General features: G+C 37.9%; 2 protein-coding genes across 3 annotated transcripts; one reads left to right on the top strand and one right to left on the bottom strand.

Moving 5' to 3' along the window:
* Positions 1-1,402: 1,402 nt before the first annotated feature.
* Positions 1,403-8,800, bottom strand: wtap (WT1 associated protein). Of its 2 annotated transcripts, none has more exons than XM_042483630.2 (8): positions 8,587-8,800; positions 7,998-8,035; positions 7,830-7,885; positions 7,687-7,745; positions 7,412-7,539; positions 5,271-5,449; positions 2,725-2,879; positions 1,403-2,610 (listed from the first exon to the last, which is right to left on the bottom strand). In XM_042483630.2, the coding sequence occupies exons 2-8, from the start codon at positions 8,025-8,027 to the stop codon at positions 1,952-1,954; spliced, it is 1,266 nt and encodes a 421-aa protein (XP_042339564.1). In that variant the 5' UTR covers positions 8,028-8,035; positions 8,587-8,800; the 3' UTR covers positions 1,403-1,951. The 2 variants fall into 2 exon arrangements, with proteins under 2 accessions (XP_042339564.1, XP_042339565.1); XM_042483631.2 differs by lacking the exon at positions 8,587-8,800 and adding an exon at positions 8,257-8,472.
* A 2,146-nt stretch (positions 8,801-10,946) lies between these two features.
* On the top strand, positions 10,947-15,478 carry sod2 (superoxide dismutase 2, mitochondrial). Its single transcript, XM_042512608.2, has 5 exons — positions 10,947-11,103; positions 12,358-12,563; positions 12,718-12,834; positions 13,918-14,097; positions 14,804-15,478. Exons 1-5 carry the CDS (start codon positions 11,069-11,071, stop codon positions 14,947-14,949), a joined length of 684 nt encoding a protein of 227 aa, XP_042368542.1. The 5' UTR covers positions 10,947-11,068; the 3' UTR covers positions 14,950-15,478.
* Positions 15,479-21,423: the final 5,945 nt, after the last annotated feature.

Below are 21,423 nucleotides of genomic sequence, written 5' to 3'. Positions count from 1 at the left end.
TTTTATGGATATTTCATATAGCAGCACAGAACTGATAAACTGTACAATTAACCCAAATAGTGAAGGCAATAACTGCAGAAAATATGTGTAAAACAAGCGATTTGAATAAAAGAAAAATTTAACCATTTATATTGAAAATAAGGTAGACGTAAGACAACAAATACGTTTTGTTATAGGACATATATACAGTTCTCAACCCATTTCCAGACCGTTCTAATTCCAGTGCATCCCCAAATTAATAGTAATAATAGAAAAAAACCAACAAAAACACAAGTAGTAAAACATGAAGAATACGTTTTCAGAGATTAACATGGGCTGTGTGTAATTGCATGTCGTTACTTATATAATGTTTGAGTGAATGAATGAAATAAATATATTCAGTATACACACACACACACACACACACATATATATATATATATATATATATATATATGTATATACACATACAATACAGACAGAAAAATATTTGATGCAATATTCAAAGGGAATAATCTGCTCAATCTTATGTTTATTCTTAACAATCATACACACAATTGGCACAGTGGGCTTCTTTTTTGGACAAATTTGTTGTTTTTCTTCCCTCATGCTCAGGCAGGACAAGACAGGTCTCCACCATATGTGTACATATATATATATATATATATATATATATATATATATATATATATATATATATATATATAAACAGAGAGAGAACGAGCCATCCTGCATTAGAAAAATACAACAAAAAAGTGAAAATTTTAATTAAAATTTTAAAAAGCTTGTTAAGTGTTCATGACTGTTAGAATTTTCAAATATATATATATATATATATATTAAATACATATATTTCCAAAAAATATACATAAAATAGACATAAAAATCTGTGATGCAATATTCAAAGGAAATAATCTGCTCAAAATTTATCCAAATCCTTATTTTTACACAAACCTCATGCAGTTATTGTATTCACTGTTTGTGTTTAATTGTACATTTTATCTATTGCTCTGTACTGTAATTGTTATGCATTGAATATGATATGCAATATCCATTAAATATCACTTAGTCAGGGGTCATCAGTTAACTCAATGATGAAGAAGCGGCCCCTTAAGAGCCACTGACTTTAATTACACTAATCTCACATTAATATAAAACCATAAAAAGACTAAGTCACAACACAAGCAAAACCCCTGTAGTTGTATAAATGTTCATCCTCTCATTATAGTTTACCTTGAAATAAGGCAAACGTTTAATACTTTTATTTTGTTAAGTCACTCAAGGAGCAGCCTTTTAGACTCAGTGGGATAGATTTATATGGTGAGGAAATTTAAATATTTATGCTAAAGCTGAGCCAATGTTATATAAGCAATGAGTTTCCATATGTATGTACTAATGGGTAGTAATAATGGGTTTCACTGTGTAGTATTAAAAGTCTTTATTGGTATTTGGTCAGTACATGAAAAGGACTGAAGTCAGAATAATATGAACATCGCATATAAACTACTCACAATTCAACAGAGTCTTTTGAACAGAATTTTTTGTCAATGAAAAATTAAAATTGCATTAAAAAAAATACAGGCCAACATCTAAAAATGACCTTGAATATTGCGAAGCTAGTGTAATTCAGTGATTTTACTGACTTTTGACGATGAGTTACAACACCAGATGCCTGATTTCAGTGTCAAGAGCTCAAACGAGAACAGCATCGACATGCTCAAAGAAACAGCAGAATGAAACGCTCTAGTTTTAAATCATACATCCACTCAATTCAAATCTAACATTAACCAATACCTGTTATATCCCTGTTTAGCAACACAAATGTGACAGAGGCATCACGATAGGCGAGGGGAGGGGGGTGAAAACAAAACGTCTCGGACAGCAGCGCTGTGTTACAGACTACGCATTTGTTGCCTTGTTTGAATTGTATAAAAAAAAAAAAAAAAAAAAAGACAGTACATGTCAAAGTACATTACAAAACCGCACTGTCGCCCGTGCTGGAGTCCAGGCCGTTCTGAGCATGCCGTGACCCTGCAGTCCTGGTGCCCTTGGTCACCAGGGCAGCCTTGTCCTCATGGGGGTCGGTGGTGGAGTCCGTGTCATTCGAATGCTGAGTCAATGATGTCTCGCTGCCTGTTGGAGAGTCCACGCTCTCGTACCCCGCGCTCAGCTGGCTCCCGAAACCCACGGCTCCTCCGACTCTCCCAGCAGCAGTCTGACTCCCTGACGCCTCCTCAGAGTGGTTGGATAGTTTGGTCTCTGCTTCACCGGGGCTGGAAACCATGGGGGACATGGGAAAGTCTTCCTCGGTGCTGCTGACCTCGCGGTACAGGCTGGGCGTGGTGGTCTCGCTCCTCTGGGATGAGTTGCCGTTGCTTGGTCCATTGGAGACCCTTCCGTAGTCCTTGCCCAGTGGTTCGGAGGGGGCGTTGGCCTGCTCGGGCTGGGTGGACGGTTCAGCGGACGAGCAGGAAGCAGCGGGTGAAGTCCTGCTGGGTCCTGCTCCAGCCAGTGCCCCCTGATTCTGAGACAGCTGCTGACGGGACTCCTTCAGCTGCTGCTGCAGGACGAGGATGGTGCTCTGCATCCCCTCCACCTCCTCGTCCAGCTGGATGATAAAGTCGTTCAGCTCTGGAGGAGACAGAGATCAGGAGCAAGGGACAAAATCATAAATCAAATCGACGGTAGCTCGTTAAAAACAGTCGCACTAAGTGAACGTAGTCAGCTGAGATATAATGTTCTTACCGTCTTGGCTGGTCTTGAGCTCCTCGCTGTACTTCTTCTGAAGGGCCAACTCTGCCTCCAGCTGGGCGATGCGTCCCTGGGACATCTGCCTTCCCAGCTCCTGGTTTTCTTGAATCAGCATTCGACACTTGGCCATCAGTTTCTTCCCCGTTTGGCTGCAAGGGAGACAAGTCTCACATCACGAAGTGAACCAGGAGACAAACACCACAGGCAAAGATCTGTCCCAACTGTCTGATCCACAACTCTCCACCCTGACCCTCCCTAAATGACTCTAATCACAACAGGATTTTCATTGTCGGCATTAGATTCCAATGCAACATAAAACTGGCACAAGCCTGTTCTGTACAAATACTGGAAAGTATTTTCCTGTTTAAGTTCCACAAAGTAAACATTTTTTTCTCAAGCTAAAAAGCTTAATTCTGAGTATGTTTTAAATATAAGGCCCTCACTGTGGCTGAAACCCAAAACAAACTACCTTGACCACATTTCTATGGAACCAGCGCATCCATTCTTACACTTAATTCACCATTTTGCATATTGAAGAAAAATGAGCTCTTAGAAACAGAAGCAATTCTGTCACTACCAAATTTAAATGCTACATCACTGAGTGTGAGGAAGAAGCAGAATAAAAAATGTAACAGAGTAACATCAGAATGACAAGCTACAAAACCCCCTGCAATTTAAATAACAACCCCTGACTGTGAGTTGCAACAAAAGGAAATATTGAGGGCAGAACCAGGCACTGGTTTTGTTTAGTCATCACTTAAAACACACAAGAGCAAGAAGTGTTTCAACACAAAATTCTAACACCTTAAGGCGCTGCTTTCTCAACTTCACAACAGATTAAGGCATCCTCCAAAAGTCCTGCACACATTTTACTTTTGCATTAGCAGTTTTTGTAGCTGTGCTTTAAAAAAACTCTAATCAAGAAGCCAAATTTGCAATAAAATGACATGGCATATACAAAATTAAAAAGCATAACTAAGTGCCATCTGTTTAGTCTATGCCTGTGGAAGTCATCTGGCCAGAGGAAAAGCAATATTAACATTATTGGCTCAGTAACTGTACCCTAAAATACAGTCATTTAAGTGGTAACAGCTCAGAAACTGATGGCAAACAATGTTTGTTATAAATGCACTGAATATCATTGCATTTACTAAATTTCTTCTCAGTTCATAGTAATCATAACCATTAATTTCTCCAGAGGACTGGGAAGACGTCTACTTTTAGCTCTTAAATGACGACGTATAAAACGCCAGCTCTCACTTAAGTTTGAGAGACCTGGGTGTAAATTAGTTTTGAGACAGAAAAAAAACCAGAACAGATTCCACGTGTTTGATTCTGAAAACCGTGGCTACAGATCTGCGCCACACAGGTGAGAAATAACGTCTAAGTTAGCGTCAACAGCTGAGGGAGAGATTAGGAGGTCAATGACAAAAATACACAGAAATACAATAAATACATTCTCATCAACTCATAACATGACTTGTTAAAGACATTTGCATCCACAACTTGAAAACAGGACTCTGTGCACCTACAGCAGTGTGTTTCGTTCGTATCTGAGGAATTAAGCTCGGCTTAATTCATCAAAGTGCAAATATTTATACAAGTGTAAACAAAGCCAATCATGCATTCACATTCTCTCTCACACACACACACACACACGCACACGCACGCACGCACGCACGCACGCACACACACACACACACACACACACACACACACTGCAGTAAGTGTTTGTTTCAGAGAAACAAGATCAAATGAAATGCCAATAAAAAAGAAACAAGTCACAAAATAAAACATGTAAATACACTCTACCGTGAGTGGGCCCATGTTCAAAGACACGGGCGACTGGACCCTCATCCCTGAACCATTAGTCCTCTGTGGACCGAGGCTCTGGCTCCGCTCACAGTCTTAACATCATTTCTAGTGGCTCCTCCCCCCACAGTCTTACTTTAAACTGTCCTCATGTTACTGCAATGTATCTAGACTGTCCAAAAAGTCTTTACGTTTCTCAGGCAGACTAGCGCGTATGTGTGTGGTGTAAATCCAGTTAAATGTCTTTACAAACCAAATACGGGAATTGTCTGTAAAATGTTCAATTGTTTTAGGCTCGGGATGCTCCCTGCCTGACTCAACCTCCACCATAACCCCCCTATTTAAAATGTGAGCTGTCTGGTTTGTAGCTGAGGGGGCGGGGAGGGCATATCCGTGTCGGGGAGTGAGTGACCACCTCTTCAGGAACAGTCCGGACTCCTTCAGGCCCTTGGACGGTGAGGGGAGGGAGCTGAAACACAAGTGTCACCTGACCATACTGTCTTTTTTTCACTTTAGGTTATGTGATATGTAGCTGGCACAGTGCAAGAGTACAAAAACAGTTTGCAGTGACTGGCTTTCTGTAAAGTCTGAGTCTCGTGGTGAGTACAGCATTTGTCAGCCTTCCCCCCCACCATTGTTCCTGCATGCCTGCAGTGAGAGTGAGGGTGGGGGGCATGAGGAAGTCTTGACTGTTTTTTTGGGAGGGGGGTTATTTTGATTGTCTTTACCTATCAGGTGTAAATTTCCAGGCACTCAGTTCATTTTGGGCCTGCTCCAGTTTGTCTTTAGTCTGTTCTAGTTCAGCCTTCATTTTGAGGAAAAACAAGTTGATGGCCGGGTCCACCATGGATGACCGCAGTTGGGCCACACTCGGCTGCTGGACTTGCTTGAGATACTGGATCTGGGTCTGCAGGATAAAACAAACAGGCGTTACTGACAGGTAAAGTGTAATATATCACAACTAATGAAGAAGTTCTGATTGTTACAAGTACCAGTCCTTCAGCTTCAGCTCCCATTTATGGGGCCACATAAGTAATTTCTACTAAAATATTCTGTCTCAACAATTCAAATGTCTTTCAATATTAATCAGATGACTTTCAATCCTGAGCCTCAGCTGAATAAACTGGGCCACTAACAGGTATAATATGTGAGATTGTCGATTACCATCTGTAAACAGGCTCACTAGTAAAAGTGAAAGACAACTCCAGAATCACGCTCGTTTTATTGTGCTATATTTGCCTTTTAGTTTAATGCGCTGAGTCTCTTGGATGCCTGCTTCATGCATAATATGACTTAAAGATAAGAACTTTCTCATTTTCTGCATGTTGTCTTTTCAAATGGTATGATCCATCACTGCTGAAGAGCCTCTAGCCTCGATTTAGATAACTGCAAAATGCTTGCTTGGATGAATTGATACAGCTTTACGGCTTTATCTTACATTACATCAAAAGCCACGCTCATCAACAGCTATTGTAAGATACAAGTTTCTTTCCTGATCACATCCAGCAAATACTTTTCATTTGAGGAAGACCGGACCCTTTCCAAACAAACAAAAACTCACCTGCTCACCTGTGACAAAATGTCCACAGAGCTTATTTGTTTATATATTTGCATGAGAGGCGAAGGGTGCAACTAATAGGAGTCAAAGCTAACATTTTAGCCATTTCAGTTGAATTATGTATCTTTTAGAGATCAGTGTTTAAAAGGAAGGTTGAAAAGTTTGAACCCCGTCTAACCTCTACCAGTGTGTGTTGTTTACTTCAGCTGCACTGTAAGAATAGCAAGCGTGGCTGTAAAGCCACTGGGTGATCCACTGAGCTGTCAATCTGATAAGAGCTAACAAATGCCCTCTTTGACACACTTTACCTTTGACCTACATGCCATGATAATTAATGAATACAAGGTGCAGCGTGGTGCGGAAATGATGTCAACTGATAGATTATTGAAAGAAAAACAGGAAATTTCAGGATTAAGAAATTATTTAGTTTTTCTACACAAAAAATGCAAAACATCTGCAGATTAAAACTTTGCAAAATCCTTCTTACATTTTGTATCTCATGACATTAAATACAGTGCACTTTGCTGGGTTTTTTGCTACTATTTTGAGTAATGAAGAGTTTACGCCATGGCAACTTGTGGTGAACATCTGATGTTAAACTCATGATCAATTTCCTTCAAAAAGTCCAATAATTAATCATTAATGAAAGCAAGAGTTAGCTGCAGCCACAGAATAGCCAGATATTGTGATAAATTACAGTCATAGGGAACATCTGTAAACAGGGTTCCTACGTCTAAAGGCAACGTCTACTTTTTAAAATGTTTTAAATGCCACTCAGAATTAAACTTTTGATCAATTTTATAAAAAACAAAATTAAAGGAAAAACATGACTGATATCAATTACTTTGATTGGAGACAATTTTGAGGTGGAACATGTGGAAAACAATGAACATATTATAACAGTATCCATTTGGTTTCCCTTGAAAAACTCTTGTTAAATTGTCATTAAATCAGATGCAGTTGTTGGTGTGGAGTGTTGTAGGGCATTTGATAAATTATTTTTAAAAAGTAGATATTTAAGTTATTTTGAGATTTTACAATGCACCAGAGAAAAAAAAACAAATCATATCTGATCACCCATTTTAGTTTTTAAATTTTTTTAAAGATTGATTTGATTCATTTTAATACCAAATAAGGCTGTATTTTTGATGAATGTATTCCTTTGACGGACCCTGTGTAGAGCATCAGAGGCTGTCAGAGGCAGTCAACATCAGTTTAAGAAGTGCAATAATACTCTCCTTTGAGACAAATGAAAAGCAAGTTCCCCAGGAAATCAAAAGCATTAAGAAAAGTGAATGAATAGATACATACTGTGCACTCTTGCATTTCCTGCTCCTTGGTGGCAAGTCGCATGACCAAGATGTTCTCCCTGCGTGCAGACTCCTGCTGCTGCTGCTTGAGCTTTTCCTCCGACTCCTTCAGCCCCGGCACGTCATTGGCTGAGACAGAGAAGAGAAGATGAAAAGAAAATGCATCAGGAGACTTTCACAAGCAGCCAAATACAATGTGCAAAATGCAGCAATTATTAATGCTGTGACAACACATGTTGCATTGGATTCAATTATAGTAACAGCAGATGTACTTACAACATAGCTCTGTATATTTGGCCTCCAGGACCTGGACATATGCTTCATGCTGTTTCCACCTGAGAGGAGCAGAACATGTGTATAAACATTAACAACTCAACCTAAATACCACATCAATCTCATATTGCAGAGCTGTTATCTACCTTGCACACAGCTCCTCTCTGGTGAGGGTCTTCATGTCAGATTCACTGAGGCGAACCTGTAGAGAAGAAAATCAATAAGTGGTTAGAAAAACTCATTAATTAATAAAGCTCATATTTAGATACGAAGGGGCTCGTGAGATATGGTAAAATAAACTGAAAATGACTCACCTTCTTGGGCAGAGGCTCCTCGTTGGTCATTGTGAACTCTAGGAGTAAACAAAAAAGAAAAAAAAGAAAAATGTTATTCACAGCTCGGTGTCGTGTTTTAAAGCGGCGGCATCATGTTTAGCTGATGGCTGTCCACGCGCAGTGAAATATGACATGTATGCTCATTAGCTTACAAACGTTAGCGGCTAATAAATAAAGCTAGTGGTAAGTGGCGGTGAAGATAAAACCACATAGCCGAGGAAATAAAAGTTAACATTACCGGTCGATACGAGCTGTGGAGCCTACTGTTAGCTGGTGTGGCAACGATGGATAGCAACGAACAGAAAGAGGCTAGCCAAGGTTAACTCCCGGCTGCTAATAATATTTAGCATCCGCTAGCGAAATAAATATAAGTCGTGAAAATAGCGAGTGAAGATACGGTATTTTCTTTATGTTCAGCCTGGCAGCATGCAATTCTTGGCTTCGGTTTCGGCTCCTTGTTATCACAAAATGGCGGTGAAGGAAATGACTCCCTCCCTTGCGCTCCTTTTCCTGAAACTAGCGGGCTCTTGGCTGCAGATTTCGGGCCTTCAGTCATCCGTACACTTACCAGACCCGTTTCTCTCGATGTTTCTGAATCCTTCCCGGCTTCGCGGATTCTTTACAAGACGCTAAATTGAAACTATGCAAAAAAAAAAAATGAGTCGTGGATTTAAGTGTAGTTGGCTCGCTTCGGCGTAATCACCATCATCTTCGTCACTGACGGCAGGACAGAATGGCTCTGGCGGAGCTGCTGCACTGCTGCAGAGCTGCACGGCCAGAGAGGAGACAAAGAGACAGACCTCTCACTCCGACAACATTTCCGGAATCTAAAACGTGGCTGACGCGAACATTACATACTGGGAAAAATGCTCCTACTCCAGTAGTAATTTTAGCTCAACTGTGAGGTAATAATAAAGCGTGTTCGGGAGTAACTAGTTTATAGTAATTTAATTCAAAAATAAATGTAATTGTAAGTTACTGTAAAAAAATATATGTAATTAAATTACAGCAAGGCACAAGTGGGATGTAATTATGTACTACTTAAGTGCTTAAGTATGAATTTGAGGCACTTGTACTTTACTTGAGTGTTTTATTTTCATGCTATTTTATACTTTTACTCTACTATATTTCAGAAGGAAATGTATTTTTCACTTTCACCCATGCAACTGTGAACATTCTTTATTTAACTGTTGAGTTTCTCCGCGTTGTAAATACTGTATATATTGTTTGTTTATGTTATCCTCTGTGCTTATTTCCTTCATCTTCATCCTGCACGTTTTTGTACTTATTTATTAATATAGTTTATTTTGCACAGTTATCTTGCTATTTTGCTATCCCTTTGCTGCTGCAATGTTGGAAATTTCCCCACTGTGGGACTAATAAAGGATTATCTTATCTTATCTTATTTTTAACTTCATTACATTTACCTGACAACTTCAGTTGCTTCTATAAATTATGTTTTTTTTGCATATAAACATAAGAAGGGTTTATGAATATGATATTTATAATTCAATCAGATGATTTGCAGAAAATTAATAACAACTATTTTGATAAACATTTTCTTTTCCATTAAAAAAAATAGAGTTGGGGGGTACTTTCAATTTTGTTTCTAATTTATATGTTTATTTTTTGTATGTTTTCCTTCTTCCTTTCTTTAAGTTTGTGATGTTTTTCTCTACTTTTTATAATTTTGATATTTTGAATGTTTTGTTTTTCATTTTTAGACAATTTTTAAAAAGTTGGAGGGTTTTGTTTTATTTTAGTATAATTTTTGGGGGGGGGGGGGTATAATTTGAGGATTGGGGTGTGTTTTTTTCTTTCTTTTTTCACAATTTTAATTTTTTAGGAAGATTTTTCTGAATTGGGTGCTTCAAATTTTCATACTTTAATTATATATTCCTCATTATATTTACCTTTATTTAAGTACCATTTTCAGTGCAGGGCTTTTACTTGTAACAGAGTATTTTCACAGGGTGGTACTGGTACTTTTACTTAAATAAAGGATCTGGATACTTTTTTGGCCACTTTTTTGGCCACTGCAGTTAGGCCTGATCAAAATGTTGGTGATTACAAAGGGGTTGCATATTTTAAAAAATCAATAAAATGTATATATGTTGAATAAAATATTAATTCTGTTACTTTATATATTTTAGCTATGTAGGAATGCCCTCTACACGCGGGTCAGCAAAGCCATTGAGAAACATTTGAGTAGCCTTTTGGTTTAGAAAACCCCATTTCTCTCTTAATTTTCAATACAACAACACCTTTTTTGTTCTTTTTGTGTTCTGATTATGTTGTAGCATCAGTTCAACCATTGTTGCTAAAAACATTCTCATGTATATATGTCTTTGTACATCGGTTACCTGACTTGTTCTGTATCTCTTTTTCTCGTTTTAATTGTTTTTAAGAAAGGAAAATAAGCCTTATTTGTTTCTGAGTGACTCGTTTACCTTAAGTAGACGATCTCTGGCATTGCGTCCAATGTGGAAGAAGAGGCGTTCACGTGATTCTTTACTTTCTGTTAGTTTTCATAATTATGATAAATGCTGCAGCCAACTGGTACAAATTATTTCTAATTATTATCAGTTTATGCTATTTTCTTGAGGAATATTTGGGATGGTATCACATCGTATTTCTAAACGGAAATACAATATAATATATTTACATGTAGCAGATTATTTCTACAACATATTTTGTAACATCACTTCAGCTGCACTCACATGCACTTTTAGGGTGAGTTGAAAAAAATGTAATAGAAGAGGGAGGGATAAAAAAGATAATGTGTTATGTTGCAATATGTTTCGATATATACCACTTTAATTAGATATGTCTTTATATATAACCGGTCAAGATCCTTGGAAAGAGGAAAGGCTTTTATTAAACACACATTTTGCGGTTGAGGTTTATCTTTAATGCCTGCCCCCTGTCGTGAACACCCCCGCGAGATGATAATGGTACGGTCGGCTGCTCTGTCAAGTTGAAATTGCACATTTCAAGGGCAGATAGCAGCGTGAGGTTTACTCTGTACTGTCTTCCACGCTAGCATTAATATGAACATGCTGTGCAGAGCTGGCCAAATACGCAGGTAAAACTGATATCAACATAACGTTTAGTGGTATTATGCTGTTAGAAGAGCACAGGAGAAGTAGGACAGCCAACCTAACCAGTGGCGTGTTGCTCATGAACGCGAGGCAGTTGTTTGTTTTGAGCTAACAGTTAGCTAACGTGAGCTAACTTAGTTTAGCAGTACAGATTAGCTTGTGGCGCACCAAATAAATAATTTTGTTAAATTGTCGCAAAGTACAGCACTTATTTGTGATTTGCCTTACTATCAACTGAATTTTTAACTTATTGTTATTATATCCGGTCACACTTGTTCTTACCTAACTAACCTAAACTAGCCTCTAGTACACCCAGCTAATATCGAAACACCTAATTCATTGTATTTAGACAACCAATACTAGAAATGTGGGTCACTATAAGCCAGCTGCTCAAAGCTTATCAAACTTCTAACTTGTGCCAGGCTATCTTGGACTAATATTGTGCAATTTAAACACACACGCACCACTGTTAGGTCAGTGTCTCTATATATTTAGAAAAAAAATTCTCAGCCATATGCCAAGTTTCCCTTTCATGTTGACTACTTTAAAAAAAACAACACCCCCCGTATATTTTAAATTTGAAGTTTATGTAATTATGCAATGCTTTATTTGGTGTTATGACTTTGTCATTGAAAGATATTGTATGCTTTTTGTAATAGCATGCTCTTATTGATGACTGTTTTTATTTGATCGCGCCTTTGTTTTCTTTAATCTCTTTGTGAATCACTGTTGTGGTTTTTATTTTTAGATTTGCTCAATAACTAAAACTGACTTGACCTAGCCACCCTTTGACCTAGCCACCCTATATTTTGATTTTGTATTGATACAACAAGGTGGTACAAGAGCAAATAGAGATCAGTCATTTTCTTAAAAAAAAAGATTAACTTGTAAACCTTTCTCAATTCCACCCTGTCCCATCATCCCTTGCAGTACAAATTTACAATAAGAATAGCTAAATAAGGAAAAATAATAAAATTAAATAATCACCGAAAGAACATTAATAAAGGTAATAAAAATATAAATATAAAAATAAAAATAAACTTAAATAATGTGTAAAAAAGCAAAGTAAGTAGTCACTGATATCCTGGCCATTAAGTCTGACTATTGAAGACCTCTGGGGGTAAAACTAGTAGTCATAGCCTGTACATAGATGTGAATTGGCTACTCTAAACTTGACTTAAAGCTGAATTTTATCACCAATTGCATGGCTGGAAAGTTTAACCTCTGCTTTATTCCAGGTGTGCAGCCAGCCTCAGCCAAACTATAAACCAGGTAGCTGCATCGAGGCAGAAGCACACGCTCCCTGACCTGACCTACGACTATGGCGCCCTGGAGCCCCACATCAACGCAGAGATAATGCAGCTGCACCACAGCAAGCACCATGCCACATATGTGAACAACCTCAACGTCACAGAGGAAAAATATAAGGAGGCACTAGCAAAGGGTACAATCTCACATGAAAGAAAGAAATGTATCAAGTTCTGATCTAAGTTTTGTCTTTCAGGGTAAAATTTTATGTCAGGAAATCATTTGTATGTTTCCTTACATCCATAAATTTATTCTTAACTTTTCTTTATATTCACTTGCTTGTATTTTAGGAGATGTGACGGCACAGGTTGCCCTCCAGCCTGCTCTGAAGTTTAATGGAGGAGGCCACATTAACCACACTATCTTCTGGACAAACCTTTCTCCAAATGGTGGAGGCGAGCCACAGGGTGAGGCAGAAACTCATCCAGTACTCTCCTAATTTTCCTAGACTGCTTTGTTTTGTAGTTAACTTAAACCTGCATTAAGGGACACATGTCTTTGTGATAGGGTTGCTAGTAGCACTGATCTTGAGTGAACAGCCAACTCTGCACATCCTTGTTTAAGGGTTATTAGACCTCACAATGACTCTATTTTTTAGTTTCAACAACTGCCAGTATAAAATAGCCACTCCCAGTGTACAAGCTTGGACAGGCTGAAAATATATATTACCATCCCAACACAAAACAGCAGAGAATAAAGTCGATGAGTGGCTTGTGAAGCACCAACTGAATTACAGCACAAGTTCAGTATGAAACGAATATTGATCATATATTCATCAGGTGGGCAGAAATATGACGCCAGTGTCTCAACAACCTGTAAAGCTGGCGGTATGTCAGCGCTGTGCATTATATTCTTTTGTCATTCTGCCCTCTAGTGGTCAAAAATGCATCCTCAACAGATTATATGGAGACATCGTTTAGCAAAAATCAAGTCATGCAGCTTGCTTAAAAATACATTTTTCTTTATTTGTTTATGCAAATAGGAGAAATGAATTCCAGTCAGTATGTGACTGACAGGGCATCTCTCTTCAGTTAATTGTGTACATATGAAATATGTACACAATTAAGTTTACCTTAAGTGCTCTCTGATTTTGCATTTAAGCTTTTAAAGGAGAACAGTGCCCATTTTCAAAATTCATACATGTTATTCGTATGGTCTAAGACAGTCCAAAAATATAAGTAAACATGAACAACTCTCCCAAATCCACAAACTAGAGTGCTAAAACTCAAATTTGTGACGTCAAAGGTATGAAGTCTATAAAACAATCACGCATGACTTTGTCCAGCACAACATAAAATAGGGAAGTTACAAGTTTGAGACTTACTTCTGTGGTTTCTGGTGTTGAGAGATAATAGCTCACATCCATAAATATTGACTGAATTTTCCTACATCAGGGAAATAACGTACTGGAATTCTTAATTCTGGTGGTGTTCCCCTTTATTGTCCAGTATTGTCCTGAAGTAGCATCGGGTCTGTGTCTTTTCTTGTAGGGGAGCTGATGGAGGCCATCAAGCGAGACTTTGGCTCCTTCCAGAAGATGAAGGAGAAGATGTCGGCGGCTACGGTGGCGGTGCAGGGCTCGGGATGGGGCTGGCTGGGCTACGACAAGGAGAGTGGAAGATTGCGTATCGCTGCTTGTGCTAACCAGGATCCCCTGCAAGGAACTACAGGTCAGTTGAAAACAGCTTTGAAATGGAGACTTCTTTCTACAATATGTTTTTATATTTGAAGTTCCCCTCAACTCAAAAATGTTGTTGTCATGTTTATGCCCTCTAAAATGTCTGACCCTGACGATACTGACTTGTATCAGTGCAAAGTTTGTCAGTGGAGAAGTGTTTTTACGTTCCTCTACTGTCTGTTTATTTGCCTAAAATCTGAGGTTCAAATGTAACCTGGGCAGCAAGATTAGATATGTCACTCATATGAAAGACAGTCGCTGTCTTATATGGAAAACACATATCGACGACAAAAACACTGCCGTGCGTGAGCAGTGCTGCTCAGGTGGAGCGGCTTAGCATTAGCATAGTGAAAGTTTTAGAGCACACATGATAGAGTGTGCAGTTTTTGGACTTATTGCCTATTTTGGTGCACAACGCTCACTTGAGTCGAGGTCCGAATGAGGCTCAAACATTTTAGACTGAAGCTTTCTAATGCTTTCTCTAAACTTATTTGCACTGCTCTATTATCAGTCAACTAAGTGCGATCAGTGCTGGAGAAAGCGAAAAGCAAATTTATCAACCAGGTAGAAAGAGTAGATCTGCCTTCAGCACCCATTTTAAACAAAATGTTAGTATTAGTGCACATACTATAAAAGGTGTCGGTAGAGGGAGCTTAAATTGAACCATTAGGGTAATTGTCTCCTTCTCTGACCCTCAGGTCTCATACCCCTCCTTGGTATTGATGTATGGGAGCACGCCTACTACCTTCAGTACAAAAATGTGCGGCCGGACTATGTTAAGGCGATCTGGAGTGTCATCAACTGGGAGAATGTGAGCGAGCGTCTCCAGACTGCCAAAAAGTAGAATCCAGTCCTCAAATATCCCTGATAACTCCTCTCGTCCTGACCTGGACTTGAGTCAAACAGCAGTTGCAAATAATGTTCACTTTAAAGTTGCATGGAGTATCTGAGTGGTGATGTTTTTGTTTTCAGAATAACATCAGTTTGAATTACAAATGTTGCATCAGAGTTGATTAAATTAACTTTAAATATTTCCTAACTCAGTACAGATTAAATTGTCTTAATGACAAACATATTACCCTGCACACACACATTGAAGCAAATCATTATTTGCAAGTGCTTTTTACCTCAGGTCTTATCCCGACCTCCATACTTTTATCAAGCGCACAAATTGGCCACCTTTCACAACAAGGCTGGCTGTTGCTAATCACACCCAAATATTGGCTTGCATTCATGTGAAGTTGGTGTCGGATAACCAGAACACATATTCAGTGAGCTTTGTGTTTGCCAGAGCAAGTAGCACTTAAATCAGACAATTTGCAGTTCATGTTTTTGATGTATTATAATAAAATTATAGGATTTCAATTGTACAAGCTGGATGGTTGTTGCGTCATTCTTCTGTCTCTGCATGCTGGGATAGATAATCCAGCGAGATGCTTTTGCATTGAAAGCTATTGGGGAGTTATTTAAGTTAGAGAGGGGCGACAGAGAAAGGATGAAATCATGGTTGCTGTAGTCACAGCATTGACCAGCTCAGAGGCTTCAGCATACCAATAAAACTGTTAAAAACAGACCATTCATTTTCTAAATAAAACAAAAACACGCTTCACACAGTCATGGAAAACCTGAAAGTCACAGTATTTCACAACTTAATTTTCCAAGTCTGCAACAGTCATAAAATTAGTTAAAACTTCTTGAAAGTTTTGGAAAAGTCATAGAAATTTGTTGTGTGCAATGTGGTGCTGCCAAGCCAGAAAAAAAGCAGATCAGTATCACGTAATAACATGAAAAGTTTCTTGTTATAATGATGTTTTTCACATTTTAGTAAGATATTTTCACAATATGATGTCATACAGACTGTGATTATGTTATAATATTATCACTTATAAGTTTAAACATAAAATGTTACAAAATAAATAATATCTTGTTATAATAAGAAAAGTTTGTTGTTATTTTGTGATGACTTTATGTGATGTAATAACATGACAGTATCTTTATTAAAGCATGAAAACATTTTGCAACAAACTCATGTTATTACCTAAAACTGATCAGTTTATGTTGTGTTTTTTCTGGCGTGGCAGCAAGGCACTTCAGTAATGATTAACATTTGGACTTAAGTTTACTGTGCAATTCTGATCGTGTTATATGCTGTGAATGGCCATTAAATTAAGTCAAATTGCAAAATCATAGACGAGTTTGGAAACTTTGTCAATGAAAATCTTTGGAAAAACAACAGTCTTTGGAAGCAAGCGTAAGTGGTTTTCACCACATTTTCTGAGTAGTAAGGCATTAAGATTTAAAATTACCGGTCTATATAGGTATACTTGGACTTACCTATTGACAAAATGTAAATTAACCTACCTATGCTAATAACCATATTCCTGTAAACCTTCCTCTGTACGGGACCACATATATTTACCTTTATGCTTACCAGCAGTACTTGAAAAAGGTACTTTGATTTGTCCAATAATCACATATATATTAAGTTAATAATCATCTTGAAAGATCTTAAAAAGCATTCAATTTAAGTGTCTAATACCTGTGGTCACCCTGGTGGACAGTATACTTTGTGATTGTTGCTGTGCTTCTTTGCAGTTTTACCAAAAGAGGGCAGTGTTTCCAAAGGTATTCTGCTGTGCTGTTCTGAAAAGTCTTTTGGGTTGTATGCACACTTTTCTTTGCAAAAAAAACTTTATTATCAAGTGAATTTCAAATGATGAACGTTTTGGAGTTGTACATTCAGGGCACTGGCTCAGACAGACTTTCAAAAGATCATCACCTCCTTGTCCATACAACCACAGTCGATTTTAAAAGGCTGTAGCAGCACACGTGAGTTTCAAGTTCAAAAAGCAGGTTTCCTTCAAAGAAATATCAAGGACTTAACTTTCACTCGACAAATAGTTTCCAGCTGGTTCATCTCCCGTCATCCAAGTGTCTCTGCTCTTCCTGTCAGTGATTAAGACTGACCAGTTTGCCAGTGGGAATTTCACATTCCAGAGATCTCTCCCTTTTCCTGGAGATGGTGTCATAATGTAGAGGTGAACTGGTTTTCAGTGGACGCTGTGAGTTCAAGCACATGTTGACCAGTTGTGAGACTGGAATCAGCATCCTTTATTAAGTTATACATAATTTTGGTTGGGATTAGATAACTGAATTATGTAACTAAACAAATCAATAAAACACAAAGCATGTCGTTTAAACAGTTTTGATTTACACTTTGCAAAATCATCTGCAAATTATTATATATTGGCATATTTTGACTCTATTGTTACATGGATATTGACTATTAAATCTGACCTACAGGCCTTTTGGGACTTGCATATCAAAAAACTACTGATGTGGCAGAAAGCAGCTGCAGCAGAGAGCGTGTGGGAGCATAGACAGACAGACTAATGACAGCTGACTTCAGACCACTTTTGGAAAGGACGACAGACAATTTCTCCAAATTTATCAGAGCTGTAAATACAAGCAGACAAACTTGACTAGTTTCATTTGAGAGACATTGCCAGCCTTTAAAAAAACAGAAGTCTCTCCATTTATAAGATGGTGGTTTGTGTAAATGTTGCCTACTTTTGCTCTGTAAAAGTTCGGGTGTGCCAAAAATTATTTCCCTCTTCCACAACTCGTAAAAAAAGATGGAACTGACTCAGGATAAAGTTTCTTTAACCTCTGGAAGGGAAGAAAGGAAAATATTGGGACTCAGTAAAACTCTTCTCTGAGGTCTTTCTTCTTTCTCCCCTCTCCCTGTTACTTTTTCTTTACTAAAATCCTATTTTCATGCAAAAATCCGAAAGTGAAATGCATTCAACTCTGGCTTATCCCATTGTCAGTCTCCATCATCCAAAAGAAATACACGTTGATCAGTGTGAGAAAGAACCTTCAATTTCAACAAAGAAGGCTGTTCTGTTTAGTTTTCCGCACACACACACACACACACACACACACAAACTCACACACACACACAAACTCCAAGAAACACGAGCTCAACTGTTGGTGTGGTTTTCTCAGTGGGTGCACACAAGCATGCAATGAGGCTCGCATGTGGCTTTGTTTCACATCCTTTTTTTCATTGTTGGTGTATAAGCGGTGGAAGTGCGTGCCCATCACATACTGTATTTTTTACTGATTCAAATTGTGGTCAGCATCACCACACACAGAGGCATTTATTTTTCTTCTTGCATAACAATGTTGATGATGGAAACCTTCAAAAACTATATTCAGATTCTTCAGACTTGTTAGCTTCTACTTGTGTAAAAGTACTGATAGATGGATGTATCCTGGTTGGATGGATGCCAGCATGGGATACTTGAACCCCAGGAGGTACAGTATCTCTGCAGTTTCCAGGCAGAACATTATTGTAGAATAGCTTGACTGATTACAAAAAACAAAACGATTTCATTGAAATAAAGAAAAGAAACCACATATTGTGTCCTGTAACACTTCACTACTTTCAATTATGATTTGAAAAATATTTTGCAGTTAGCACCAATGACTATATAAACTTTAGAGAAATATATACAGTTAGTTAAAAGTAATGGATAAATGGTTCAAATAGATAGTTTAAAGTGATCCATAAACAGCAGTTAATCCCATTATCTAAAACTAATGGATATAACATTACAGTTGAAGTAATTAACAAAGTTATCAATACAGTTGAACAAAAAATAATGTTAACTGATAGTCATAATAGTTAGCTAAAACTAATGGATAAACAGTTGCACTGGTCAGCTGAAAAAAGTGATAAACAAAAAATAATGGATAGCATAAATGCAATTCACCTAGTTAGTTAAAATTGCAATTGAACTAGTAAGCTAAAACTAATGGATATACAATTGAACAACTGAACTAGTCAGCAAAACGTAAAGTGTGTGTATGTGTTTTATATATATATATATATATATATATATATATATATATATATATATAGATGTAGATATATAGATCTAGAGATAGGTAGATAGATATAGGCATCTATATTGGATACAGTTGGACCTAGTTAGCTAAAAGTAATGAATATACAGTTTAACTAGTTAACTTCAACTAAATTATTTGCAGTTTAACTAATAAGCTAAAAGCAATGGATAGCATAGCACAGAGTTTAAATAGTTAGCTAAAACAAATATATAATGTAGCCTATGTTGTACATAGAAGCATAAAGTAACAGTTGTAATAGGTTGCTAAAAGTTGTGCTTAAATGATATGAAATAAAATCCAGTTTTCATCCAGTGAGGGCAATGAGGGTACTGAGTTCATCTGACAGGGCTGTGTGGTGCGTCAGATAAAAAAAAAGGCAGGAAACCATGTGCTCGACAGCGTTCACACCTGCATAGAAAGATTAATACCTGTCATTAGCCTCCAAGCAAATCTGATACCCAAGCTCTGCATACTTGTCATATGACTCTTTCTTGAATGGAGGTCTTCAGTCTCTGCCTTGCAGCTTTGTCATCACATTTTTAGGCTCCAGACTATCCCCCGCCTTGCAAAGCCGTCCCACATTGTTCCCTGATGTGAATTGCTTGTGCTGTTTGCTCTACACAAGCTGTCATTGTCCCATTTGGACTGGAAAGCCATTACAAAAAGTGAAGTGTCAACATTAAGGAGGTAAAACTTTCCAGCATTCGCCGTCCGTTGTTCCTGGCAGGGAGGATGACAGAGCTAAATTCGGGGCACCCGTTTGGGTCTGAGCCCGAGTCTGAGTGCTTTGGAGAGGGAGCTCTCTACCAGGCACTGAGAGCCAGGAACCAGACGTTTCGGTGGGTCCGTGGCAGCAGAGTTTTGTGGGAAGCTTTTGATACCTCAGCCTGACAGAGTGATTGATTCATCATGGCTGCTGACGAGACCAGGCAGACAGAAAAGCATCCTCAAGAGCTTGAATAAAGTGTAGGTGCATACAGTATATTTCAGCAGCTCTCTATGACTTGGACTCTTCTGCCTCTTTTAGCTTTTCATCTGAGCATTAACATTTCTACACCTGAAAATCTCTCTGAGAAAAACTTTTCTTTCAAGAAAAGAGAGGAAAAGATTGTTTTAGCATGAGGGTGTGACTGTGTCTGGTTAATTCTTCCCAGTTATGTAACAGTCACTTGCACCAGTGAGTCTAAAGGCTTGTGGACATCGTTCAGGCAGCAGAGTGTGATAAATCACTGCAGGCCTGGGGTCATTTAGGTTTATGTGGGATTGATCCAAGCTTGACAAATCCACACGGAGATCATCGACTTTTCTTTTAAAAAGTGAAATGCTCTTCTCACTGCCAAGTGTAGCTCATACAAGGACAAAAACTGTGGACATAAGATCTTTGTATCCATGAAAACAACAATAACTGCACATATTTGCACTCGTAAAGCCTCACCTCTGTTTTGGTTTAGAGATCATTTTACAGGCTGAAATCAGTAAAACTGCACTCTAAAATCTGACAAGTTGATTTTACTTAAAAAATGTAGGAGACCCATTGCCTTGAAAACTGTAAGTACATATAACTATTAATCTTGATTGTGAAATTTATTTAAAATTTAGTAATATTTACCATGTTTAATTAAATCAGTCTTTCTAAGTTTTAGCAACTTCAGTAAATCTAGTTTACTGTGTTTTTATTCTGCCGATTGCAAACTAGTCAGTCATATTTGTATTTTATTAAACATGTTATCAAAACAGAACTTGCAGATCTACAAACTTCATCATTGCCAAAATTTTCTTTGTCATGATCGAGTTACGTCAGACCAACTTGGTTTACTGAAGTTGCTAACACTTAAGATAACAAGGTCATTTAACTCGTCATTTTTCGGTTGCAACAACTTCACAAAGTTAAGTTAATATAGCTAAATTTCAAATAAGCATAATACTTAGATATAAAGTTAACATAAATTAAGGTTTATATACATATGTACTTTAATTTTTCAAGGTAATCAGTTTCCAAGATTATTTTAAATCAACTTGTCAGTGTGGGGCTTTGAAGCATTAAAGTGAAAATCTTTACAACACCGACACCTTGTTTTTAAGTTGTGTGGAGATTACTTTCTTTGCCTGTATTTTCTTTTTCCACATCCATAATTTCTCAAGCTGCCGTCTCCATTTCTGCATTATTCATCTTGGCAATTAAGCATGTTGGATTTTGATTCAATAATCCCATTGGATTCAATCAAGACAGCGAATAAGTTTTTCTGTCAGGATTTGGCCGTCTTCGCTCATCCTTTGCTGAGAGTCAGCACACAGCAGATCCTCTTTGGCTGGGCACTCAGGATGTCAAAGGGGGAAGAGACTGAAAAGAGCTGAAGACTATTTGGAGGATACCCAAAGACTAGAAGAGTATTATAATGCAATA

The sequence above is a fragment of the Plectropomus leopardus genome, chromosome 16, assembly GCF_026936395.1.
Source record: "Plectropomus leopardus strain MGB_pleo_1.0 chromosome 16, ASM2693639v1, whole genome shotgun sequence".
NCBI classification, from domain to species: Eukaryota; Metazoa; Chordata; class Actinopteri; order Perciformes; family Serranidae; genus Plectropomus; species Plectropomus leopardus.
This window is presented reverse-complemented; position numbering and strand designations above follow the sequence as displayed.

Bases quoted from the DNA above. Each gene is read 5' to 3' on its own strand.
- wtap (XM_042483630.2), bottom strand. From the start codon at position 8,027: ATGACCAACGAGGAGCCTCTGCCCAAGAAG. The intron at 7,540-7,686 runs GTAAGTACATCT...TCTCTGTCTCAG, and splicing joins CAAATATACAGAGCTATGTT to CCAATGACGTGCCGGGGCTG. The intron at 2,611-2,724 runs GTAAGAACATTA...TGTCTCCTCCAG, and splicing joins GCTCAAGACCAGCCAAGACG to AGCTGAACGACTTTATCATC.
- sod2 (XM_042512608.2), top strand. From the start codon at position 11,069: ATGAACATGCTGTGCAGAGCTGGCCAAATACGCAG. The intron at 12,564-12,717 runs GTACAATCTCAC...CTTGTATTTTAG, and splicing joins TAAGGAGGCACTAGCAAAGG to GAGATGTGACGGCACAGGTT. The intron at 14,098-14,803 runs GTCAGTTGAAAA...TCTGACCCTCAG, and splicing joins TCCCCTGCAAGGAACTACAG to GTCTCATACCCCTCCTTGGT.